This window comes from Sebastes umbrosus, chromosome 20, assembly GCF_015220745.1.
Source record: "Sebastes umbrosus isolate fSebUmb1 chromosome 20, fSebUmb1.pri, whole genome shotgun sequence".
NCBI classification, from domain to species: domain Eukaryota; kingdom Metazoa; phylum Chordata; class Actinopteri; order Perciformes; family Sebastidae; genus Sebastes; species Sebastes umbrosus.
The window spans coordinates 5,451,585-5,478,796 of record NC_051288.1 but is presented as its reverse complement, the minus strand read 5'-3'; the positions used below and the strand labels follow the sequence as shown (position 1 = coordinate 5,478,796).

The 27,212-nt window shown below is 40.7% G+C and overlaps 1 protein-coding gene across 4 annotated transcripts; it reads right to left on the bottom strand.

Moving 5' to 3' along the window:
• On the bottom strand, window positions 1-26,616 carry frmpd2 (FERM and PDZ domain containing 2). 4 transcript variants are annotated; one of them, XM_037753882.1, is made up of 30 exons: window positions 26,158-26,616; window positions 23,182-23,303; window positions 22,850-23,013; window positions 21,489-21,554; window positions 21,223-21,402; window positions 20,997-21,072; window positions 20,024-20,111; window positions 19,662-19,758; window positions 19,480-19,551; window positions 19,158-19,332; window positions 18,779-18,914; window positions 18,533-18,671; window positions 17,683-17,835; window positions 17,388-17,573; window positions 16,393-16,552; window positions 16,050-16,242; window positions 15,813-15,913; window positions 15,383-15,463; window positions 14,056-14,163; window positions 12,937-13,053; window positions 11,006-11,166; window positions 10,605-10,703; window positions 8,917-9,010; window positions 8,241-8,326; window positions 6,971-7,145; window positions 4,159-4,373; window positions 2,336-2,402; window positions 1,972-2,181; window positions 1,553-1,643; window positions 1-169 (listed from the first exon to the last, which is right to left on the bottom strand). In XM_037753882.1, the coding sequence occupies exons 2-28, from the start codon at window positions 23,300-23,302 to the stop codon at window positions 2,144-2,146; spliced, it is 3,348 nt and encodes a 1,115-aa protein (XP_037609810.1). In that variant the 5' UTR covers window position 23,303; window positions 26,158-26,616; the 3' UTR covers window positions 1-169; window positions 1,553-1,643; window positions 1,972-2,143. The 4 variants fall into 4 exon arrangements, with proteins under 4 accessions (XP_037609810.1, XP_037609809.1, XP_037609808.1 ...); XM_037753881.1 differs by having other exon boundaries at window positions 10,985-11,166; window positions 23,182-23,306; window positions 26,158-26,615; XM_037753880.1 differs by having other exon boundaries at window positions 10,985-11,166; window positions 26,158-26,615.
• Window positions 26,617-27,212: the final 596 nt, after the last annotated feature.

The window sequence follows — 27,212 nt, the reverse complement described above, 5'->3', positions numbered from 1 at the left end:
AACGTTTAAATTATTTTTAATGACAGAGAAATGGCATTCACAATTTCAACATATTCTCCATATGTGTGGACTTTTTGTGTCCTCAACAACATTTGTACCAATAATTCTTTTAAAGTTGATTTCCGTCGTCTTCTTTTTCAGTGTCAATAAAATGCCTCTTTTAGATTTCCTGTGGAGGAGAAAAAAAATATCACACTATTAGCTCAGTTTCAGTAAGACTCCTCATGCCACCTCCTTTTCAGGCTTTAAAAAATCTAGCCTGTGACAGGAGACTTTGACCAATCACAGGTCATTTCAGAGAGAGAGCGTTCCTATTGGCTGTTCATTTAACGGAGGCAGCTGTCAATCACTCGCGAACTCCGGTCAAACTAGGCAGCGCTGATCAAATATGAATCAACATTCTGTTACTGTAATGTCTATTTCTCGCCTCAAATGTTCTCAAAAACATGTTGTAGTGTACTGTTTAGCTGTAAAATGAGAAAGTTTGTTCTGGCTGGTGGGCGGTGCTTGGTATTTCCTCAACTTGATCTCAACATGGCTGCCGGGTCACAAACTTTCTCATTTTACAGCTAAACAGTACACTACAAGATGTTTCTGAAAACATTTGAGGCAAGAAATAGGCATTACAGTAACAGAATATTGATTCATATTTGATCAGCGCTGCCTAGTTTGACCGTTTGATCAGACCGGTGGTTGTTTTCCTCCGGTATGTGAAAATTTGCAGATGCCATTAGGAGCACCGGAGGACACACAGACACATGATTTTTTTCAGATTTCCTGTCTCATGCACTACTGTCAGGATATAGTGACCGTTTTATAAAAATATATTTTTTAATATATATTTCATATTTGCTCCAATTCTACCCACTGCTGCTTTAATAATAGCAGTAATTATAATAATAATAATAATAATAATAATAATAATAATAATAATAATAATAATAAAACATAATTGGGATAAATAAACTTAAATAATATAAAATCATTATAATAAGAAAAGTCTGTTTTATTACTTTTTTGTGTTTATAAGTTTGAGAGTCTTAATCTATTCTTTAAATTCACATAAAAATCCAGTAAAATTGTGGATAAAGTTTGTTATATTATTTAAAATTTACCATATATATAATCTATTAGTTTACAATGAATTCAAAGTTATAAGCACTCATGATTACTGTGTGCAATACATAGAAGGCAAAGGTTGTCACCTGTAGCACTATGCTGCCACCTTGTGGTTAAGAGATGAACTGGTAATACAAGTTGAAGGTTGCTTCTAGAGCAGTGGTTTACATGAAATTATGGATTGATCTACAGGTATAAGTATAGCTTCTTTAACCTGAAATGTTGCATATAGGTATAAGATAAAAATCAAAAATGCTTATGTTTGGATATATTTTACATTTAATTTAGAAAAAACAGTTAGATTTAGGTTTAGATGAGAGCAGAGCTTCATTTTCTATATGAATCATAAATTCTCTGTGAAATCAACTATAGTCAAACACAACCAGAAACAAACATGTGTGACATTATGCTCCCTTATTATCCAGTTACTCACATTTTTATTGAACTGTTGCTTCCACAAATCCATCTACATTCAGCCTCCAACCTCTCCGCTCTCCTGCTCCGTCACTGTTTCTTCAGTATGCCTTGAAAACAGACAAAGACCAAACTTGTTTCATGTCACACTGAGTTACATCATGTCATATCACAGCATGTTGTGTAAGTTCTTACAGTGTGTGTGCTACGTTGATCTGTTTATGTGATATCAGTGCCCGGCTGCAGTGTTTGAGGTGATTGGAAACATCAGTTTATCCCTCTGGACTAGTGTACTAAGAGTCTTTGTGTCAATCACTAGAGGTGAAAATACAATCTGCTATGACAACCCCTCAATAAATAAAACCACCCACTGTCTGGTCATCAACATGTTGTGTCAAATCACATCACGTCGTGTCACAACTGTGGAACATCACTGACCTCTCAGCAGTGTCGGAGTCCCATCGATTGGATCGGCTTAACGCGCTGATCGAAACACCTCTACCGCTCAGTATTTCTTCGGTCTCCATCACCACTTCCTCATTGGTCAGGAAGCGAGGTGTTGCTTCTGAACATCCCTGAGTGCCGCTGCTGTGTGACACTGTGACATCACTCATGTGCCAGTAAACTGATCAATGGAAGGAAGGATCCCTACAGAAAACAGACAGATAAGTGAGGAAATTAGGTGGGTGCTAGTTATCATACCCTCATGACAACGTAGTCGGGGGTATATAGCATGCTCACTTTTGCCTTGCTGGTACATGCGCATGTTAGAGTGTGTGTGTGCGTGTGTGCGTGTGTGTACCTGGTGCAGGCCGACTGAGAGTCAGTCGAACCTCAGGTGGTGCAGTCTTGAAGAGCTTTAGCACCCTCTACAGACAGAAGAGAGAACTTTTAACAGCAATACCACACTGTGAAAATACTCCACTAGAAATAAAAGTCCTGCATTCAAAACCTTGCTAAAGTGAAAGTGAAAAAAATAATAATCAGAAAGTACATTGTGCAGTAAAATGTTTAACTCCTTTATATACTGTTGGGTAGTTAATCTAGTAATCTACAGCAATGCATCATATTTTATAAAATCACCATGTGTCTGTAGCTTCGCTGTCCTGTTAGAACCACGTATCTTTAAAAAGTCATAAAAGCAGCTTTGTGACGATGCATTTTCCGGCTCATCCAAAAGGCTTTTTAAATAATTTATTTAGCTTAAGAAGTAGGTGAATTTTTTCCAGACATTAAGGAACACTTTTTCCTAAAGTTCATCGGAAAAATTCACATTCAAAATCACCAAATTTGGAGATACAGGAAAATTGTAATCTGAAAAGTAACAGTTAAACAATGTTGTTTGTATAGTATTTTTTTAGTGCAACTGAATGAGATTCAATGTACAATAAAGGACAACTGCATATATCTTATTCTGAAAGAAGTAGTTTAACAGCAGCGTGGTCATACTAATTCAGCAGATAAGAGCTGGCGGATTTACCGGTTAAATTACAACAGTTTTAAACTGTAAAATGTAAAGGTTGTTTTGTAAAGTTGCTTACATTTTTACTGTATTTTTCTAGAATTATTCTGGCAACCACAGCTCCCAGTTTGTTTGATTTTTGTTTTTTTATGTAAAAACAACAGGACTTTAGGATTTTAGGAGTAAAAAGTACAATATTTTCCTCTGAGATATAGTGGAGTAGAAGTGTAAAGTTACATAAAATGGAAATACTCAAGTAAAAGTACCTCTGATTTGTACTTAAGAACAGTACTTGAGTAAATGTTCTTTGTCACATTCCATATGTTTTGTAGCATATCTTAAAGGTCCCATATCATGCTCATTTTCAGGTTCATATTTGTATTTTGTGTTTCCACTAGAACATGTTTACAAGCTGTAATGTTAAAAAAAAACTTTATTTTCCTCATACTTTCAGCCTGAATATACCTGTATTTACCCTCTGTCTGAAACGCTCCGTTTAGTGCATTTCAATGGAATTGCAATGGAATTGCAACTGAATTGCGTTGCTAGGCAACAGTTTGGGTCTATGTTTACTTCCTGTCAGCTGGTGTTATTTACATACTGGGACACATTTAGAATGTTTATGTTTAAAACCGTGTAATGGTCTAAATATTTTCTATTTGTGACATCACAAATGGACAGAAATCAGCTTGTTTCAAACGCACAATTATTGAATACGGGCTGTGTGTATTTCTCTGTATATTGAGCGTTTTGATAGTTTAACAGTATTTATCAAGTCACTTAAACCTGCTTTATAATATAAAAGACATGAATATCTCACTTTTAACAATATGGGACCTTTAACATTTTTAAAATGCACCATTTTCATACAAAGTAATTACCAAAAAAATATATGTATCAGTATTTCCTCAATAATCTGATTCTCCTCAAAACAACATTTGGACCATCATGAGAGAACAACAACCCACAATAGCTCAAATAAAAGTAGAAATGATATATTTCCATGCATATATGTGCAAAATGGTCAGAATGTTGAACCAGTTTAGGTTAAAGGCCTGCCATACTATAGAGAACCAGTGCAGTACTGATCTATCCTGCAATAATTACATATACTCATATAACTGCAGCATATTTGCCGTATTAGAGATGAAATGTGCACATACTGGATAGGACAGCTCCTTGAGTGACTGGCCGTTGACGGCCAACAGCACGTCTCCCTCCCGGATCCTGCCGCTCTGCTGGGCCGGCTGGCCGGGGTAAAGCTGCTTTATCCGGACCAGGCTGCCAAAGTCCCGAGTGGGCGGATCCAGCTCACACATGAGGAAGCTGAAGCCCAGGCCGTTGGCATTCTTAGTCAGAGTCACTTCCTGGGTGTTGTCTGAGGGTTTGGAGGTGGGAGAATGGGGGGGAGGACAGTAACGGGATAATGAGGAGGCGAAAACACGATGTAGACGTCAAAGTGACAAAGGGAATTAGAAAGAAGTGGATGGGAGGAGAGGAGGGAGGGAAGAAGAAAAGATAAAGCTGATTAGATTCAGTTTGTTTTAATTAGTTTTGTTGCGATTTAAACTGAAACATAAAAAATAATCAAAAACATTCAAGTTTTCTGCCTGAACTAGCTTGCAGACAGGACACTAAACATGACCGATACATTTTCTATTAGTGCCCTTTTTTTCTTTTTATACATTTAGTGACTTTCAGTACTTTAAAAGCCCTAGTTTGACATTTTGGGAAATATGCTTATTCACTTTCTTGCTGAGAATAGCCAGCAGCTGGTCAGCATAAAGACTGGAAACAGGGGGAAACAGCTAGCCTGGCTCTGTCCAAAGGGAAAGAAAATCAGCCAACCAGTAAAACCAGAGACTGTATTAAAGAAGTAGACATAGTCACCATGATGTCGCCCATTGGTTTGTGGACTGCCATTTTTAAGCCTTGAGTTTGATATGTTGGCCGTCGCCATCTTGGTTTTTGGAGCTAGAAGCATCCCCTGCTTTATGGTCTATTTGACTCTAAATGGGACCATCATTTACTAAATGAACATCATGCTGTATTGAAGAAGACTTGAAACTAGAGATTGAGACCATAAACTCATGTTTACAATGTTTACTGTGGTAATAAATCAAGTGAGAAGTAGGCTAATTTTCTCATTATAGACTGCGTATGAGAAGGGGACGTAGTCACCGTGACATCACCCATTGGTTTGTGGACTTCCGTTTTGAAGCCTTGAGTTCGTCATTTTGTCCTTCACCATCTTGTTTATTTTGCGACCAGGAGTGACACGAGAGGGTGGAGCTAAATAAAACTGAACGCTGAATAAGACGTTTTTATGTGACCAAAAAGATTATAATTAACATTCATGAACAGTTGTCGGTTTTACCATTTGGTTTAGTGTTGGTAAGCAGATTTTGTAACCTTGCCAGGCTAGCTGTTTCCCTGTTTCCAGTATCTTTGCTATGCTAAGCTAACCGGCTGCTGGTTGTAGCTGCATATTTACCAGAGAGATATAAGCCCACATACACACAGGGAACGTCAAGAGCGCGTGGCGGCTGCGTGGTGTGGCGGCTGCGTGGCGTGGCGGCTGCGTGCTACACACGTCGGGCGTTCACACCAGCTGCATTTCAGCTGCATTTCAGCTGCGTGTCAGCTGTGTTTCTGCTGCTGCTGTCAGCCCTTTCTTTCTACATAGTTTGTCTCATCTACTCTTCTATTTAATTTTCACTTTTATTTATTTATTTATTTCATTTTGAATTTATTTTAATTTTAAATTCAAAATTTGCTCCAACGTTTTCGAGGAGTTGAGAAGCTTCACAAGACCGCGATTCTCCGAACTCACATTTGATTAATTAATTAATGCCTACATTTATTTTTTTATATTGTCTTTGGTACATTTAATGTTATTTATTTATTTGTTTATTCATGTTTTATTTTGGTTCCATCCTCCACAATTTTCATGTAACTCTTAACAGGAAAACGAATGAATGCATTTCCCAAAATATCCAACTATTCCTTTGAGCAAACTGTATTTTTTGCAGCAGTTGGCCTCATTTCATCAGAAGGGGAAGGTCATCACGAAAGAGACGGTTTTAAAAAGTTCAGTCAGACAAAAATTGGTCATCTCAAAATATGGTGAGAACAGATTGTCTTCATCACAGAATAATTGTTTTGTCATCACAGCAAATCAAGGCTTGTTATATCAAGACAAATTAAAAAAAAAAAAAAATCACAGTCAAGATAAAGAAATCATTACTTGCATGTCTTCTTCAGCCCTCTGTAGACATGATGAAAGGTAACAGTAAAATCAATTATAACACCAATTTGATAAATAAAAATTCAGATCAGATTTTTCAGAAAAAGATGCATACATAAAGTAACATAAAATGAGCAACAACACAGGCCTGTACAGAAATGGGTAGGAGAGACAAGGTGATTTAGGTTTAGGTGTCAACAGACATTGGCGATTTTGGCCTCGTGTCTTGTGTTACTGGTTGCCAAGATGATAAATTGACTCTGTATTCTGTTAAATCATGTGATCTGCCTGCCTGTGTGGGAGGAAAGAGGAGAATGACAGATATAGAAGGACAGGCCGCAGGATAAGGGAGGCCAGAGGGATAAGAAGGGGAAGGTCAGGGTCAGTAAGGAAGACCAGGATGAAGAGAAGGAAGTGTGTGAAGGTTCACCTTGAAGCAGCCAGACTAGCCTGGTCGGCAATTAAACCACAAAACAGCTTAGAGTCGACAGGCTCTCTCACGCAGGTTCTTCCTCGGTAGTGTGAGGTTTTGTGACATAACGAACTGTCTCTGCTGATCGATCTATTGGTAAAATTGTATTCATTATGGGAAGTCTGCAAGAGCACAAATGCTCTCTGCAAATATTTCTGAGCTGTTCCCAGAAAGACATCCTGGACTTTCTTAGTTTGAGGCACTTGTATTTTGTGCACTTAAATTAAAAGTCCAAACCTACACACAGGTCCCCTACCGTCATTGACAAAGCTGTAGTCCCTGGAGATCGCATTTGGAGTTGTACTGATGGACGAGCAGCTGTTGAACCTTAGCGGGCTGGTAGTTGGACTGATGCTCTGATTGGATCCGCTGCTGAATGTGGAAACCCTGGGTATGTTCATCAACACCCTCTCCACAACCAAGGTTACCACCTAGTAAAGAGGAGAGGGAAAGACAAGAACGTGATCGGGAGGAAGACAAGCAAGAGAGGACAGTTTTAGGAAGGAGAGGACAAGAGAAGGGTGTTATTGGGAAGAATGGAAATTAGAACCAATTAGGACCAATACCATGACCCTTAAAGCCCCCCTCCAGTGTATTTTGGCACTTCTATGTCAATTCATATTTATTTGAGTCATTTCCTAGCTAAGTTGATAAGCCACACTGTTTGCCAATTTTTTTTGACGAATAACTTAATTTTGTGCTCAAAGTTAAAAAAAAAAAAAAAAAAAGAAGGTTGTTGCTAAAATGGCAATATGACGTATGACTATAGTGGAAGCTGCAGGTAATACGTCAACGCAGTGGATTACACGAAATCCCACGGGCAGAATTAGCACAACACACTGACTGTCTCTCTCACTCACTCTCTTCTTTATCGTCTCCTCCTGCTGGAGATAAATTAACGGAATGCAGCTGATGCCGTTTTGGAGGTTTGCCGGCCTTTAACAGGTCCGGATGACGGGGAGCGCAACTTTCAGCCCAAAAGAAAACAAGAAAAAAGTCCCGCTAGAGAAATAAACGAATCACAGTGCAGCCCGGTACAGTTTCAGTGCTGAAGCTGAGGTGAGAGCGAATAGTAGAGCAAAAATGTTTTAACCGCAGTGAAAATGTTGTTTTTGAAAGGCTAAACACCAACAAATATGGATTGAAGCAGCATTTTTGTTAGATAAAAAACATGTTGTGGATTTCGAAAATGATTACATCAACCTTTTTTAAATAACTGTTGACTTTTGGACTTTTCAAAGCTCTGGATTTATTGCAAATGTTTGGATCACACGAGTCTGAAACAAACCTACGCAGCCGCCGTGTGCAATACACCGATACATTCTGCATCGGGCTCACTTGGGCTGCTTCGATCCTATCCGGAGCGAAATTAGGGCAAAACATAAACATAAATATGTGTACAAACTTTCATGCCAATCGATCTTGTAGATAATGATCATCATCATCAGCGTATATAGGTAATCATTGGTCTCTAATGGTCTTCTCACACTGACATAACACAACATCAGTTACATGTCGTCCTTTACCTCCCCAGTGTTACTCAGACGCTCCACAGCCTGCTGGTAGGTGAAGCCGTGGAAGCTAATCCCATCCACCTCCATCAGTCTGTCACCTGTAACAGAGAAAGTTTGAGACAGTTTGTGTTGTTATCTATTTCTGGCTTGTAATATCCCTTTTTCTCTCTTGAAAAAAGCATCAGCTAAATGCCAAAATGTACACACCAAATTTCCCCAATCTTAATGAGTGTTGAATTTTAGTGACACGGTGTTAAACAGAGTGTTGTTTGTCCACTCTGGGAGCTGTTATGGCTCTGGGGAAGATGCTCAAAAATAAATCTAAAGTGTTGCATTTAATTATTTGCGGTATGCTCTTATTTTATTTAGGTAAAAAAACAAAACAAGGAAGCAATTAAGATAACAGCATAATTTGTACCTTTCATTGTTTTTCTTCCTGTTTGATATGTTACTCATTATTGATACCGTAGTTGCCATTGTTTTCCTTGGTTCAATGGAAGAATAACTGAGGCTTTATACAAACAACACATATAATTTTAGATGGACGGACCTAAACCTGCAGTCCAGTAATCCTGTGCCCAGTATGCTCAGGGTTGTCCCACTAACATACCATCATTAAACCAGTTTGAAAAGATTGTTCTCCACAAGTGCATAAGGCATTGTCAGATTTGATGTTTAGCTGTAGTACCTGACTGTAGACGTCTGTCTCTCTCAGCAGCCCCTCCTTGAACAAGACTTCTTATGTAGATTCCTCCATTAGGAAAGTTAGTGTTGACGCCACCCTGAGTGATTAATGATGAAACTTTGATTCAGAACATATCTGTGATATACTGATGTAGGAGGGAAAACAGTATAGTATAGTAGCGATGATCAGTGCGAGTGAGGTGACATGGTGACACCAACCTCTCTCTTTCCGTCTGTAATCTTGTCAGATGTTAATCAGATTGAGCAGAGCAGACTTTGTGACCCACTGCTGCAGATGAGTTGCTGTATTAAGTACCCTGCCTGACTCCTAATGTTTTTACCATAGAAATAGAATAGGAGTAGAACGGGCATTGAGAACTGTTTTCCGTGGTCATTTGACAAGTACAAAAAATGGTGATAGTTGTTAGTTGTTGTGGTGACAACAGAAGACATGTCAGGAGGGGCCGTAAAGTGTGGTCGGAGTTTGCCTCACTGGAAAGAGAGTGGACGCAGCTTTGAAATGAATGGCTGGCTAGTTTGCTAGGTAGCTTTTCCTTCTTTGATGCGGCGGGGAGTGAGGCAGAGGGACTGTTAGGGCCCAGACACACCAACCAGACATCAAAGAATTAGCGGTGACTAAAGGTTACCAGTTGCGTCGCCTCACATCACCTTTGCCTCGGCCAAAAAGTGGCATTCGAACACACCGCAAAGATGACAGCTGATGGCTGACTACCACGTACTGTAAGTTCTGCACCTGCGTGAGAGGAAATAACTCTCCACACCAGCAGGTTGCGGTAGTCTGTATTTTTCATTCAAAAAGAGAAACCGAGGATTCCAGATGGCCATGTCGTTGTGAAAATATCTGTGTATTGGAATTATCAGATGAGGTGAAGATGAAAAATGAGAAGAGCCTTCTGTGTTTTTCCTCTTGACTTTACAAGTTGGTTTGCTTTCCTCACGTTTCTCTTCTCGTGCACTGATTTGTTTAAGCTGAACCGCCAATCAGAGGGATTTTTCTCACCGACGGGTGCCACTCTGACACAGGCAGACTAGAGCCGATGGTGCGAGACAAACCGAAAAAACTAGCCCAACGGACGCTCACCGACAGCCCCAAACTGTCTGATGGCCGAACGTATGCTTGGTGTGTCAGGGTGGAATGAGCTAGCCAGTTAGCTAGCTCATTCCACCATACTTTCATGCTACACTGGTTACAGAAAATGAGCCGAGCAAAATTGTCACTCATCCGGGGATAGCAACGTGCTTTCCTACACTGTGACAAGAGTGTGTGGATGAAGCATTATGTTGTTAAATCTTACTCATTTACTCTGTCTCTCTATGCATCGGAACGTTACTACTCCTCAACAAAACCTCACTTCAGTGACTCTACGACTTGCTGTAAGTCGGTTCAGTTTATACAGAAGTTAGCCCGCTACAACAGTCGCAATGGCAACGGTACACATAAAAATGGCCGCCGCTCTGACCATCCTGTAGCGTTGATTTGAATGGGAATGTCCGTTCTACTCCTATTCTATTTCTATGGTTTTTACAGAAAACTAAAAGTTGCCCTTTTTCTCCACCGTCTTCTGCCTTCTTTTTGGCATACATTTACATATTGTCAACATCAGTGATATAACATTTCAACCCGGAGTAAGTTCACAACTACATCTTTGACATAATATTTCATAAACTCACAGAGATGCTGATTCCCAGACTTCCTGATATCTTTCTGAGCTCCACAGGGATCTCCTCTGGCCTCATGCAGTTCAGAGGGGGAGACAGAGAGCAGCAGTCCTGAAACCAACATAGACAGAAACAACACCAGTTCAGTCTCTCTGTATGTCTGACTGCATACACACCCACCCACTGATCCATGCATCCATACAGATTATTGGCAAGATATTTACAGTCACAAGAACAAAATCACCATAACTAGATAAAGAAAAAGACTTATTTAGGAGGTACAGTACATTGTTTGTTTTGCTGACATTAATTCTGGCCGCCTATATGGGCCTAAATGGTTCTAAATAAAGGTACTGCCACTAAAGACACCTAAGCCATCACCATGATTCTACCTGTGCACCAAGGATTCGTACTTCTCGGGGGACGTGAAGCCTGTTGCCGGTCTTCGGTGTCATCATGACCGAAACAAGCTCATCCAAGCTGTCGTCTCCCGATCGGCCGTCCGCCATCAACGTGGTCTGGGACTCGTAATTCCTCAACACAGGAGAGCGCACACTGTTGGGACTGAGGCCCACTGTGGATAAAAACAACAAAATCAGTTAATGTTATACCTTAAAATACTAAAGTAGAACATTTTTTAAGATGTTCAGACACGGTAAGAGTAGCCAACTATTTTTCTAATTTTTTTTGTCTGAAGGTGTTAAACGAATAGTTCAACATTTTCGGCTTATTCACTCTCAGAACCCCATTAATCCTAATAAGGCGTTGAAAAGGCGTAGGGGGACAGTGTTTCCCAGTGGGCAACCTCCGGGTCTGAAAAGTGAAGCCAATGCGGTAGTGCCTTAAACTTGCATTCTTTCTAATAGCCAGCAGGGGGCGACTCCTCTGGTTCCAAAAAGAAGTCTGATTGTATAGAAGTCTATTGGAAAATGAGCCTACTTCTTACTTGATTTATTACCTCAGTAAACATTGTAAACATGAGTTTACGGTCTCGATCACTTTCCAGTCTTCTTCAATACAGCATGATGTTCATTTAGTAAATTATGGTCCTATTTAGAGTCAAACAGACCATAAAGCAGGGAATGCTTTAGGGCGTGGCTACCTTGTGATTGACAGGTCACTACCATGTTGTTGTCCGGTCTGAGTGTTTTCCGTGTTTTCGTCTTACAACTTTAACCCTTTCACAGTGTTTTTTCAGTTCATGAAAGTTAAATGTAACATTTTGGTCACCTAAAAATGTCTTATTTAGTGTTCGGTTGTACTTAGCTCCACCCTCTCATGTCGCTTCTGGTTGCAAAAAACCAAGATGGTGATGGCCAAAAACCAAGATTGCCATGACCAAAATGCCAAACTCGAGGATTCAAAATGGTAGTCCACAAACCAATAGGTGACGTCATGGTGATCACGTCCACTTCTTATATACAGTCTAGCACTACTGACGGAGTATACTGGCCCCGTAAGAAGCTAGAGACCAGTAGCCAGTTAGCTTAGCTTAGCTTTGCTTAGCACCAAGACTTTTTTGTGCGGATAAAAAAACAACAACAACATATAACATGTTAATTACCAACATTTGGAGGTGCTACTAGATATATTTTGTTACCTTTGGACAGAGCCAGGCTGCCTGTCAGACGGGAAACATGACCTGACAGGAAACAGCTAGCCTGGCCTAGGCTTTATGCTAAACTAATCTAAGTTAACGGCTGCTGGCCGTAACTTCATACTTAACACACAGACACAAGAATGGTGTCAATCTTCTCATCTAACTCTGGGCAAGATTGCAAATAAGTGTATTTAGAATTTATCTGAATTTATTGTTGTCCATATAGCTTCACTATATCGGCTGTGATATAAGCGAAATCACTGTGATGTATGCTGTTTTAGCGTTTAAAATGTAAAGAAATGATGGATGGAGAGAACACCTTCCTAACACTTGGAATATAATGTGTTTAACATCAGAAGGGTCTGAAGCTTTATACTGTATTATGAGAGGTGGAGGATGGAAGTTGTTTACACCCTTGAGAGCAAGATGAGTCAGCAAAAACTGACATTTTGCACAAAGACAAACAAGTGGGATGATGATATAAAAATAAGCTAAATGTTTGACATATTATTAAATAAAACCACAGAAAAGGCACTATACAGCACAAAGAAGGGAAAGGAAAACTCAGTTTTACATGTTAGTAATTCAGAACAGGTGCATCAGTAGAATAGGATAAATTGCTAACATTACATGTAAACAAAGGAGGGCAAGGGTCACCGACCCAGTATCATTACACACATACAGTAACCACACACACACACACACACACACACACACACACACACACACACACACACAGAGCACCTTTTGGCTGTGAGATAATGAGCTGCACCTCCTCGGGGCTGCTCTGCATGACCTCCGCTGCCTCGCTGAAGGTGACGCCCTCCAGGCTGATGTGGTTCAGAGAGATCAGACGACCACCTGCAGGCAAAGGTCACAGTGAAATGGTGCTGGTGTCCGGTAACAGTGGAGTTTCAAGACCTCCCCAGCACCTCTGAACCCACGTGTGACCCCCAAAGGCCTTTGACCGAATCCCACAGACACCTCCCATACCCTCTCTGTCCTCTTTTGCACTTTACTACACATTCTCTGCATCCATTTACTTAAAAGATACCGGATGAATTTAAAAGAAAAACACCTATCAACCAGATAATTGGACATATTTAAGGAGTCTGCACTAAAATGAGTATTGAGAATTAAAATATGAGAATTAGTGGCATCTTTTAGGGGAAAACATTAGGGCTGGGACAATTCACCTATCTTCTGATTCAATACTATCGCGATACTTGGGTGCCGATTCGATATGTATTGCGATTCGATTTAGGATTTATTAGGATTTTTATTAACTTTTATAACACTAGACCACGGGAAAAAGTTGAATCATACACTTCTAGGGACTTTAACTTTGGAAAATATCTAAATTAATACAGTAAGAAAGTTTGATTTTCAGCAGGTATATAGTCAGAGATGTCCTGAAGTCAAATATATCAGTCATTGTCACGAATTATTTATTAAATTTTTTCCAGCAACCCAAAAATCTAAGAATGAAGACATTTCCCTCACAAATTAGTGGTATTTTATTTCTAATTTATAAGGGACATGTAATGCGGCTGGCTGCTGTTTGTTTTGGTTGTAGGATACGGAACGGATATGACGTTACCTTACTCAGACTACAACAATAAAAGCGGTAACTTCCTTCTACCTCCACATAGACTCAAATGAAGCAAATATATCGATTCTGTCTGCACCAAAATGAGGTATCTACCATTAGGGAAAACACGGTTGACTGAAGAACTGATAAGGGCAAAGTTTGATTTCTAAATGGGAAAGCAAACTTCTGCAAACAGTCAAAGGTGGAACTTCAGCAATACATTGAACACAGCGTTGTTAAGGAAGTAAAAAAATGTCCACATGATTCTCTACCTGGTCGGATGCGTCCGTCCTTATCAGCGGGTCCGCCAGGCACAATGGAAGCAACAAAGACGCCCAAGTCATAATGGCCCACGGTGTCCTCTCCCACTATCACGACACCTGTATGAACACAAACCACAGTTGTGCTAAGAAAGGACTTTGTTCTGTAGAGATTCTGTAAGATTATGACTTATTCATCACTTTACATAACTACTGCCAGAGTGCTTACATGATCTAAAACATTTATTCCTATCAGCTTTGTTCGTGTATTTTGCTGCGAGTGCTGTGAAAATCAAGGAAAAGAATGTGAATGTGCACTAGAAACGTACTGAACATAAAAGTAAAGGGATGACATTAGTAACAGCAGTTATTACAAGGCATCCTAAGCAGGTTGTAGTCAGCAGGCGATATGAGGGGGGGATGCCATTCCCCCTTGTTGGCAAAATGACCAAAATGCCTTCCCCTTGTTAACCTGCCATCCCCCCTCTCCATCCCCTATAGCAGAGTGAGTGCAGGGGCAGAGGGGTTGTTTAGTTGAATATGTTAGTTTAGTCTGCCTGACTCATTGATCTTTTATCTGACTGAGGTTTGTGCAAGTTCTTTAGCCCCGACCGTGGCTCTGAAATATCAGTAGCCTGCCGTGTATCAATGTGTCCTCATACAACGGTTCGTATGATAGCTTACGAAAAGTTTTTCCTAATTTTTCGTGTATTTTCCTACGAATGTCCAGCAACATGTGACGCACGTGTCAATTTCCGCTTCGGTCTTTTCAAAATAAACCTCCGTCTTCACAGGAAACTCGGTTAGGTTTAGCCATCAAAACGACTTTGTTAGGTTTAGGAAAAGATCGTAGTTTGGGTTAAAATAACTCCAGAAGTGACGTAACTTAAGTACAGAAGTTACATGACGGCAACAAAACTACTTACGCTTAGGAAAAGATCGACTTGGTGAGGTTTAAACAACAAAACTACTTAGTTATGTTTAAGAAAAGTTTGTGGTTTGGGTTATAATAACTCTGGAAGTGGCGTAACTTAAGTACAGAAGTTCCGTAACAAATAAATCAACATTGACTACTGGTTTCACACGGGGTACGAACACCGGTCTCCCGGGAGAAAGTCTGGTATTTTTTGACCCACCCATCCACCCCGACTTCCTCCATACGCGGTGTTCGTCGCTCTTTAGAAACAAAATGGGTCCATCCCCCCCTGTTCAAAATAGAATCACTAAACTAATCACTGGCCGTAGTGGTAGACTAGTGCATCAAAATCTTAACAATTCCTCTTGGAAATCAATCTTCTCTGTTGATGCTGTGTATTGTTTATAAGTGTGATCAGCTTACCCAGGCCAAGCTTTGGGTCTTTCTTTAAAGAAACACATATGACTTCTCTCTCTGGCGATGACCCTAGTTTTGTTGGGGTATCTGTAAGACACAAAGTACAATAACACGTAAACATATTTAAAATGTAACTTCTTCCTAAAATAAGAATCGATAAAAAGATGCATCATTCATCCATCATTAATGAGGTAAAGCAGTGGCATTTTGAAAGTGCATCATCACACAACTACTGTCAGCACTGAATTATTGATGGCCCACAAAAAGTTCAACAGTTCGCAACTCTTGTCTGAATTTTTAACCCAAAGTACACCCAGTTCCCCTTGTTTCTCAGCTCTACAGGCAACGGAAGAAGTTGCAGAGACTTTTTTTGATCCTGTTGCTTGTTTGTAGGCCATCCGGTAGAAACAATGAGTAGTAAACTTAGAGGCCATACCTCTGGCTGCTGGGGAGCCAGAAAGAGCTTCAGATCCGCTCCTCTGAGAGCAGGCCGGGGAATGCATACCAGTGCTGCTGCGCTGACTGCTGGAGCAGGTACTGCAGAAAAAACGCAGAAAAACAACGTGATAATAGTGATAGAGCGATTACACAATTCCGTTCTCTGCTGCTTTTTTTTGTGGAATAAGCAGGAGAAGAACTGAAATTAGCATGAGCTAGCTAAATGGCTAAGTACCTCTGCTCATTGAGGCGCTGCTGTTTAATGCGTGCCACGATCCTGGCGTTGACGTCATCACACAGCTTGTTCAGGGGCTCGTCCTGAGGCGTGGTCAGACCGCTGTCATCCTGTGGCATCTCTGAACTGGAGTAGGACTTGTGCAGGCTGCTCTGTGCGCGACACACTGCCGCGTACTGCACAATGTTCTCCTCTGGAGATAAAGAAACATGGAGAAGGTATGTTTAGGGAGTGGAAACAGTCCGCAAGAGAAGTCACCAGTTTTGTCTTTCCACTAATGTCTTTTCTGAGTCCTACAACTCAAAAAGCTGGCTTTGGCAATACTCATGGTGCAGCGACTGACCTGAAACCAGGCTGTGGCTCAGCTGGCGAGAGCTCATCTCATTGTTGAACTTGTGTTGGGCTGAACAGAGGTTACACAGATATGTGGCCACCTTCGATCTCTCTGTGATGAAGGTGTACCTCTTCTTGCTGCCCCGGCACTCTATTACAAATTTACGCCTCTGCAAGCACATGAAGAAAAAAGTTTTTAGGGAATAACACGCACAGAAAAATAACAAACGTCACTACCATCTACGGATGTCACGATACTAGAAATTTAGTAGTCGATACCAATAGCAGTTAAATTCCACGATTCTCGATACCAGTACGATACCACGGTAAAAACAAAAGTAAAACAATAAATCCTATTTACTTCAACATACAGTACATTCCTTTATTACCCTTTGCATACTGGTTTTTGTTAGTAAGTTAATCAGGTCATAATTCCCTCTCTATTATCAATTTTATATTGCTGTGAAAACATCTCCTTCATACAACTGGATTTATTCAAGTTTCTCGCCAAGATTAAATTTAAACACATCATGGTAACGTTAGAATTTACCCTTTTTTACTTCATTTTTACTGTATAGCGCCTGAACGCATCATAATGGCACCTCCTGTGTTGACATTGACAGGATGAGGGATAGCTAACGTTAGCTGTTAGCAACCAGTAAGCAACACATTCCCGCACGGAGCTAACAGCTAACATTAACTAGCTCTCGTCCTGCCAATTTCAGCACGGATTTGTTGTTCGCAATGTAGCAATATCAGCGAAAAAAGAGGGTGCGTCCCTTGGATGTGTTCCAAACACATTTTCTATCGGGACACTGCTAGGCTCGAGCCCCGATGATACCTGCAGTACAGTAGAAAAAGAGTACCGTCACGTTTTTTGGAATTTTGCCACCAACTTGGTACTGAAGTATCGGTTCTTGTGACATTTCTATTACCAACCACATTTTTATTTTGGCAGCAATTTTATTTCAATAAGAGGGATTAAATCATCATCCCTTCGCTCACGTTAGAAGAGATTGTTGCCGTCTCCCTCCAGTAGAAAGTCTGATTGGTGGATCTGCCGCCATCTTTAACCTCGTAGACGTTGACTCCTTTGGCACAAACCCCAATGACGATCTCTCCTTCTAAGGGCTTTTTCTCACGCATCACACGGTGGAACAACACGCCGTATTCAGGCAATTGCTGACACACCTAAAGGGACAAATAGAGAGTGGTGACTGTACTTCATATGATGTTAATGGTAGTCGTAGTTGTACCGCTAGATATGAATTTCCATTATCAAATTTGACCATTTTGCTACCTTGAGGAACTCGAGCTCTGATTCGTCGGTGAGCATCTGAGCGTTGTTGGTGTGAAGTCGTAGCAGCTCCCCCTGAATGTGAGGCAAGGCACGTTTCTCCATCACGCTCTTGGAGACATACTGGTCAGGGCGGTAGTAGTTCCTACCATATACCTAAACACGACAGATCAAAACCTTTAGACAAAATATTTAGAGGAACTTATACACTACAAACTTAAGGGCGTATGAATGACACAGTAATTTGCAAGTCATATCACGTGCAATAAGAACGCCGTTCTTGCTTTTGCCAAGTCATTTGTACGCCATTTAGTCTGTATTGACAGCAATGTAAACACATCCATGTAAATATACTACGCTCAGAGCTAGTGATGTAGAATAAAAAGTGAGAGAGCTGCTTATGGTGGGCGGGAGAGGAGGTGGACGGGTCCAACCACCACAGGACTTTCAACCGTGAAACTGGTGTTTGTTTCCCAAAGTGTTGAGTAATTTTGAAGTTATGTTAATGATGTTTGTGACGTGTTTTCTGTACTTCTGTCATGTTGTTTTTGTACGTAGTTTACGTGCTTATTTTAAGCACAGTCATGATGTTTTTTTTCAAACATTAGTGAGCAGTTTTGTTGCCCAATCCTAACTGCAGCTGTTACCATAGTTTTGTTGCGTGGCATGAAAAGAGACATACAAATGACACGCGCCATGTAATGTCATATTTACATGCCTTCCCATGAGATCCGGTTGAACAATGACATGTCAATGTTTCAAAATGCTGTATGTGGCACCCATAAATATTTTTGTTGTTGTATTAATTATACCTAGGTATTTACATGTTTTGTTCAAATGTGTGGTGCACAACCTCAGGCATGCAGTCTCCACACTCCGTCTGCAGGGCCAGAGCTCCCAGGTACAGAGCCGTCTCCTCATGGCAGGACAGCCTGTCCTCCAAAAGGTCTCTCCTGAGCTGGAGGTAATACTTGTGGCGGGTCTGTTTTTGCCTGACAGAGAAGACCATACACTATTAAAGATTCAACCGTACTTTACATTTTCTAATTATTATTTTTGTATTTTTTGGTAAAAATACGAGAAAAGGGGAAATACTTACAAAAGAAGAGAAATGTCATTGACAAAGAATTTGACCCTGAAGAAAAGGACAAGGGTGGTTGTAGGCACTTTCTTCCAGCTATCTGGAGCAACTTTGGAAATCTTGGTATCGTTGTCCACAAAGTAAAACTCATTATCTGACCAGAGAATAGAGAAAAGAACAAAGAAAATTGTAAGTTGACATTAATAATATATGACTTGTAGTCTACCGACACCATAAAGTCCCATACAACGGGCTTCTGGTGTGTTTCACATATACATCACATGTATAAATGACCTCAAAATGCTCTAGTGCTCAAATAAATCACTACAAACGTGCCACAATTAGACAAAAACGGAGCCCTTCAGAAAGACTCATTATTTCTTTTAAACCTGTTTACCGTCAATATAAGCAAGGCCAAAGTAGAAATGTTCCACCAGGTTGGAGTGAGCCACAATCATGTCAAAGACGTCCCCTCCTCTGGATTTCACCTCACACTTGACCAGGATGCTCTGACCGTTTGGCATCACCACACTCAGCTCTCTCTGAGTGATTGGAGATTTCCCTTTCTTTGACTGCGAGGTGGGAGAAAAGAATTTAGAGGACAGAAATAAATAAGGTAAGAAATTATTCATGCATGTTGCAGAATAATGCTTTATTCTTTATGCCCTTCAAACTACTGTCAAACTCTCACAATTTAATTTCTATTTTGCAGAACTCACCACGATGGATCCAGGCAGCTCCAAGACAACCAGCGGCTCATCTAACATTCTAATAAACTCAGGACCCATGTCCTGCAACAGAGGATAAATAATAAAAAAACAAGGTTTTAATGAAATGTGTGATGAGATATTATGTTTTCATTATATTATATTATATAACATGATATAATACTCTTGCCCACCTTCACTTTCTTGTCATTCAGACTCATCGAGGAATCGAACTGTGCGAGGGATCTCGAGTTGGCGTTTCGATTACCATCCATGTACGGACTACAGGGGCTGAAAAAATGAGTTTTCCATTCTGAGTCTGATGGGAGGTGAGATCCGTCACTCATGACACGATGGCTCAAACCATCACACATTTAATTTCCTTCTCCTGTGGAGGGGTTTGTCTTTCCAGCACTCTCTTCTTTTTACTTTTTACTCATTGTTTTTATCATTTAAGCGATAAAATCAAACTTTACTTGAATTTGGTTCATTTTGAAGTAAACACCATATGTTTATACTGTGTCTTGTCTGTTATCATGTGTGTAATGCTTCATACCCTGTGGGCTCGCATGGATAAGCTGCTCCGGAGAATGTTCTAGAAATCTTTTTCTTCAGCGCCCATGTTGAGTTGCTAAAAGAGCCTCCTGAAAAACAAATTGGTATGCAATACCTTACATTACATGCCAATATTACAGCTCTCACATTTGGCATGGTAAATGTCTAAAAAACATTAGTCCGTTAGCTTAGCGTGGCCTATGACTGGGAGAAGGGGGGGAAATGGCTATCCTGGCTCTGTCCAAAGGTGAAGAAATTAGCATGACTAGCTAATAAATATGTTACTTAGCAACCTTTAGAGGTGCTAGTAGGTGGTAGGCTAGCTGTTTCCCTCTGCTTTCAGTCATATGCGAAGCTAACTGGCTGCGGATAGTTGCTTCATATTCACCATACAGAAATAATAGTGGTATATGAAGCGACAGCCAGCAGCCGGTTAGCTTAGCTTAGCGCAAAGACTAGAAACAAGGAAACAGCTAGCTTCGGTCTGACCAAAGATTAAAAAACTGCCTATCAGCACTATTAGCTCACTAATTACCGACATTAACTCACTGACATTATATTACATTTTTCTGTAGAAAAAAATGGAAATGTAAAAATGGCATGTCGTGGTTTTATAGTGGATTATGTGCCTTCGACTGTTTCCTGGCCGGGAGCAGTGTCTTTTCTGCACAACTTTGTGTACAGATTAAACAAAGTAGATCTTTCTAAGTCTGCTTTGGAGCCAAATTGAATTACCTTTGTACAGAGCCAGACTAGCTGTTTCCCCCTGCTTCCTGTCTTTATGCTAAGCTACGGTAACTACCTGTTGGCAGTAGCTTCATATTTAGCATAAAGACATGAGAGTAGTATCAATCTCCTCATCTAACTCTCTGCAATAAAAGTGAATAAGCCTATTTCCTAAAATGTAGAGCTATTAAAAATGCAATTTAATTTCAGTTGGACTTTAAATCTAACAGAAGGGATCAGTTTCTTACTGTGTAATCTGTCCCTGATCATTTGACTGCGGTCTGTTAGCCGGGATCCGTTTTCAGCCATGGACACATGATCAACCTGCAAAAGACATCACTGTTCAGGTCAAGAAAACCAGCAGAGAGAGTTGGTGCTATCAGTAAACTCAACAAAAAACAAACAAATCTAAAACTTCTCGAAACCAAACGTGACCTCACCTAGGCAATTGAAACCAAACCAAAATCCACTCACCGAGTTTCTGTAGACGTCTTCTACCAGCTGCCTGACGAGTCGTTCGGGAGGAGGCAGCATCGAGGCCCTGTGGTGAAGCTCGCAGGTCTCCAGCACCGTGAGCAGGTCGGTCCGTCTGACCACTATGTCCTCGCACATGCTCAGCAGCAAACCCTCCAGCTCTGCACTCAGCTGGACCGGCTGGGAGGAAACAAGTGACAGCAAAATGGATGATACCGCAACTACTATGAATACGCTAGAAAGAGTTTGAGAAAAGGAAGAAGTACCTGGTTTTGAGGTAGATGATAATCAACACACCAATAAAGAGTCATCCCCAGTGAGTACGCAACCATCTGAGGACAGCAGGACAAGGAAATGATTCAGACATTTATTTCGGTTTATATCAAAACCCTTTCTGTAACGTCCTGTTTTTGGGACTAGTGCCACTGTTGATGCCGAGCTCATGCTGTTAACTGATTCCCAAGGGGCTGATCACACTGAGACGCGTCACTACAGGCGCGGCCACTTCAAAAAAGCCTTGGCAATGCACTTCGGGAAAAACCGGCGGTGCACCTATGGAGTGGGGATGTGTGCTTGCAACCTGCGACTCCACTCCTTGCGCTGAAAAGTTGAGAATATTTTATATTATATATATATTATATTTTATGCATGTCTTAAAAATGCTAAAAAAATCGTGAGGCGTGACGCAAGAGAATAGCGCACGCCAGACACGTCCTACCATAGGAAAACAATGGTTTTGCAGGCGATGCGTTTCTAGCAACGCGTCTCGGTGTGATCAGGTCCTTACAATGTCTGATTGAAGGGTTTAGCACGGAGATATATTACCTTGCACAGCAGCCGGATTCTATATTACGCAAGAATCGTGGGATTATATATCACATGAAAAATCCACCTTGTCAGGCTTCAAGTAATGCGTTTGTGTCCGGCAAACCAGAGCACGGACCAATCAGCGTCCTGTGAAGAGCTACTGGCAACTGCGGGCATGGCTTATGTGTGTATGATGCGACGACAAGGGTAGGCGACTGTATGTTCAAAACAACAACAATCTCCCAAAGAGATTAGCGTAGCTGCATTAGCATCAGTTATACCAGAACTGGAGAGAATTTCTTCATTGAAAGAAGAGCAAAGAACGGCACTGAAGGCTTTTTCTTGATGGGAAAGATGTTTTCGTTCTTCTCCTGACTGGCTCCGGCAAGAGTTGGATTGACAGATGGTTCATCCAATCACCTACCAAGTTTTTTTTTTATAGTACCTGCCCTCTTCTAAACAGTTTCCAATGACGGCTTCTCAGATGGTTCTGTGTAAACAAGCCATCTGGCACGTCCGGTTAGGAGATATGCTTAAAACATAGCCATTTCTCCATGTAAATCCTTATATTGTGAACCCTTCCAACTGGTTGGCGTTTCATAAATGTCAACTAGTTTGATTTGAATTAACATTAGAAGCCTGAAGTGATAAAACAATCCAGTAATAAAAAGATTTTTCTTATTATTTTCCATTCCATTACTCCTTTTATGTCCCCTCAGATTTATCTCGCGACTCCTTTTGAGGGTCCCGACCCCCAGGTTTAGAACCACTTGTCTACATCATGATATTTTATAGCAGATGTCCTCACAAGTTTGCCAACCTTTTCGACTGCAGTCCTGGTGGAGGCAGCGTGACCCTGCTGGATCTCTGGCGCTGTGAAGGAGGCCACGTCTTCGTATCGGGCACAGCTCTTGAAGGCCAGACTCCCGTTGGCTGACAGCAGCACCGAGCCTGGGCTCAGCACGTTGCACATGTTGCCTGAACCTAAACCGAGAGCAGAACACAAAACTGGTTTCTCTTTCTTTCTCTTGCAACTATTTGGTTGAGCACAAACTTAGTCTGTTTGGATGCTCTTGAATGCTGCCTGAGAAAAGAGCCCTGTGCGCTGAAACAAGTGGAATTGGGAGGAAATGGGAACTGATGAGTGGTTACCTTTTTTGGAAATGTCCAGTAAGGCCTCAGTGGTGGCGAGCAAAAGACACCAGACCTCATCCTCGTCCAGTTTTGAACCCCGGGCCTCCAACACTTCCGCCAGGGTCACAAATGTACCCATCCTGCTGGGAGACACACACTCAACGCTTCAGGTCGATAGACTGTACTGCTGTATTATGTGTGGGGGGAAAAGGTATGTGTTCCTGTATTGTACATTAGTTGCACTATTGATCTACATTAAAAATAGTGTTTTAAATCAATAATACCTGATAACACTGTTGTATACCACGACATGGTACATTACAGGAGGAATCGTGTCTTTTCTTAAAGGGGACCTATTATGCTTTTGTGCTTTTCCCCTTTCCTTTAGTGTGTTATTTATTTTTTTGTTCATGTCAAAGGTCTGCGAAGTTACAAAGTCCACGCCAAAGGGAGTTACTCTCCCCCATAGAAACACTGCTCCTGAACTGCCTGAAACGCCTCGCTTGAAGTCCTGCCTTTTCTTCTGTAGCTTAGTGATGTCACCAGGTAACACATTTTGCCTAGCGGCTAGTTTGGCACGCCCTCAAACACAGCTAGTTAGAGCGGAGCTGGAGCGGAGTTCAAAGAGTTTGGTTCGGTTGACTAATCATAACAGTGGGCCAGCTGACCAATTAGAGCAGACTGGGCTTTTTTGAGGGGGCGGGGCCGGAGCTCAAACAGAGCGTTTCAGACAGAGGCTGAAAGAGGTGCTGCAGCACAGCCGTTATGAGAAAAATAAAGCGTTTTTTTCGATGTAAACATGTTTTAGTAGAAACCTCAAATACAAGTATGAACCTGAAAATAAGCACAATAGGTCCCCTTTAACAAACAGGCTGAATGTCCTCATGGGCTAGAATCCCACTACTAAGTACGCCCGACGCAGTGAACGTTTAGAGGTCAGAGGTCGGAGTTCGAGACAGACAAGCTTAGAGTTTAGTGGAATTAGATCTAATTGGAAACAAATCCAACACTTTATGGCTTCCATGCTTTCTCCATGAAAATAAAGCAATTTCTACGGACCACATCTACTTTACCATTAAAAAAAAAACTAGCAGACATGCAGAATGCTTCAACATTGGTTCATTTTTGGTTTACCGGATTAATAAGTGCAGTTTTTATTTTCAAAGCTTGTGAAAAACGCAATATATCACCTTGTACCAATTTAGTCAAGCCGGTACAGTAGGATCGCTTTTTGTGACAAAACAGGAAGAAGAGCAAACAGATTAACATAACACTCAGAGGCTTTAGCATGGTTCTCGGTAACTCCATAACCTGAGTTTTCATAAATTTTATCTGACAATCAGATTAACGTCCGGATGTTGCCTCCAGAAGGCGTCTTATTATAAGCATCTTATTCTTTCTATTATATATATTAGAAGAAAAGAGGAGGGAAACAGTTCATTGCTTTCCGCCAAGATGACTTTACTTCTTTAATTTGCTTTAATTTATTTTAATTTAATTGAATGTACTGCTTTAACTTTGCTCCGCTAATCCGGTTATCTGTACTTTAGAATCACCCAAGACAACCTGGGATCAAGTGTCGGCAATAATCAGCGGAGGACTTTTTCACAGCAGACGTAATGACTCGTCATAGCCGGAAACACACATGTGATACTACAGTAGTAACATTAAAGACGGCTCTGTTCTATTCAAGTGTGCCAGTAAGTCGTGCACAATACCAGGACCCTGAAACTGAAGCAGCTAAGTGGAATTCAGCCAGCATTCATTTGATCATTTACACCTGTGCTTTTGCTACTGTGACATGTCAACATGTCTTGTGTGAAAAATGACCATTATTTGGTTTTATTTATGAGCGGTCAATGGATTCAAATATTTAATCGCCATTAATCGCAAAACAATCATTCTTTTGTTCAAAATGTACCTTAAAGGGAGATTTGTCAAGTATTTAATACTCTTATCAACATGGGAGTGGGCAAATATGCTGCTTTATGAAAATGTATGTATATATTTATTATTGGAAATCATTTAACAACACAACACAAAGAAGAATATTGTCCAGAAACCCTCACAGGTACTGCATTTAGCATAAAAAAACTGCTCAAATCATAACATGGCAAACTGCAGCCCAACAGACAACAACAGCTGTCAGTGCGTCAGTGTGCTGACTTGACTATGACTTGCCCCAAACCTGCATGTGATTATCATAAAGTGGGCATGTTTGTAAAGGGAAGACTCGTGGGTACCCATAGAACCCATTGTCATTCACACATCTTGAGGTCAGAGGTCAAGGGACCCCTGGACATGCCAGTTTTTCCTCGACGAAATTTGGAGCGTTATTTAACCTCCTTCGCGAGAAGCTAGTATGACATGGTTGGTACCAATGAATACCTAAGTTTTCTAGTTTCATATGATGATCATATGAGCCCGCTACAAGCTCTAAAAGATTGGCGGCTAAGAGGTTAATTAAAAATCGCTAGTTCCGTTAATGTGTTAAAGAATTTAGTGGCATTAAAACAAATTAGCATTATTAACGCGATAACTTTGACAGCCCTATTATTTATAAATTTTTACCACATACAATCAAATTAGTGGGAATATAAATAAATTGATGTATGTAATACAGTGATTATACCAAAGTATAACAGCTTATTTTAACAAATAATGATTTTTTAGTGTTATTGACCAGGTTTACTTTGTGTTGTTTGTTCCCTTGATTTATCCAGAGACTCTGGCTGTGCACTTCTCAGCTTCTAACTTACTCTGTGTGAGTAAATGGTTCGCTGCTTTGCACAGGTGCACCCATAGTCTCATTGAGTTTCAGTCAATTTTCTACATCCCAGATGGAAATTGTGTTGTTGCAGCAGCAGCAGCACATATAAAGAACCCTGTACTTCATGCCCCAGCCAGCACTGCCTGTGTCTGCAAACAAACATTTAAAGGCCTACAGGTGGTTTGTTGAGTAACAGACTAAAAACATAACTTGGTTTTGCATACCTTATTTCATCCGGTATCTGAAAATATTCCTCTTTAAGTTCCTTCAGACATTCGCCACTCTGAACCTAATCCTTCTTCCTCCTATGCATCCCCCTGCTGCCATTCCACCCTCCTTTCCCTCGGCCGAGTGCTACTGTCCGTCATGGCAGCTTGTCACACCATCTCCATCGTCTCCACACAGCGGACACATCAGCTCCGTAACATCGTTTGCCACGGTCTCTCAACTAATGACGTGTTGCTTCAGCGTTTTGCTTCATTTTCAACTATTTTTAGACTGGGGGACATAAGAACATAATTGGATTTGCAGGGCAAGCTGACGGCAGATGGGGCAGCAAAGGACTGTGTTAATCTGATGTTTCGACCACAACTGACACATTAATTGTCCCACTTTCCATTAGTACCTGATTGGCCACTTATTACATTTCTGCCAATAGATCCCCCAAATCGTACACACTGGCCGTTTAAATGCTATCTAGTTGCAAACTCGTTGCAAACTCTTTTAAAGGTCCCATATTATGCTAATTTTTAGGTTCATACTTGTATTTTGTGTTTCTACTAGAACATGTTTACATGCTGTAATGTTCAAAAAAAACTTTATTTTCCTCATATGTTCAGCCTGAATATGCCTGTATTTACCCTCTGTCAGAAACGCTCCGTTGTAGCGCATTTTGACTGAATTGCAACGGATTTGCAACAGAATTGCGTTGCTAGGCCACAGCTTGGGTCCATGTGTACTTCCTGTCAGCTGAAGACATTCACGTACACTGCCACAGGAAATAAACTGGGACACATTTAGAATGTTTAAGTTTAAATTGTGTCAAGGGTCTAAATATTGTATATTCGTGACATCACAAATGGACAGAAATCCTGACAGCTTGTTTCAAATGCAGAGTTTCTGAATACGGGCTGTGTGTATTTCCCTGTGGATTGAGTGTTTAGATACTTTCACAGTATTTATATAGGACTTAAGCCTGCTTTATAATAAAAAAAACATGAAAATCTCACTTCTTTATAATATGGGACCTTTAAATAACATTTGTATACGTGTATTTTTG

Excerpts from the sequence above, each read along its gene's own strand:
- frmpd2 (XM_037753881.1), bottom strand. The coding sequence starts at position 23,302 with ATGGGTACATTTGTGACCCTGGCGGAAGTGTTGGAGGCCCGGGGTTCA. Across the intron at positions 19,759-20,023 it reads TATCCATGCGAGCCCACAGG|CCCCTGTAGTCCGTACATGG; the intron begins GTATGAAGCATT and ends TCATTTTTTCAG. Across the intron at positions 15,914-16,049 it reads CAGCGCCTCAATGAGCAGAG|TACCTGCTCCAGCAGTCAGC; the intron begins GTACTTAGCCAT and ends TTTTTTCTGCAG.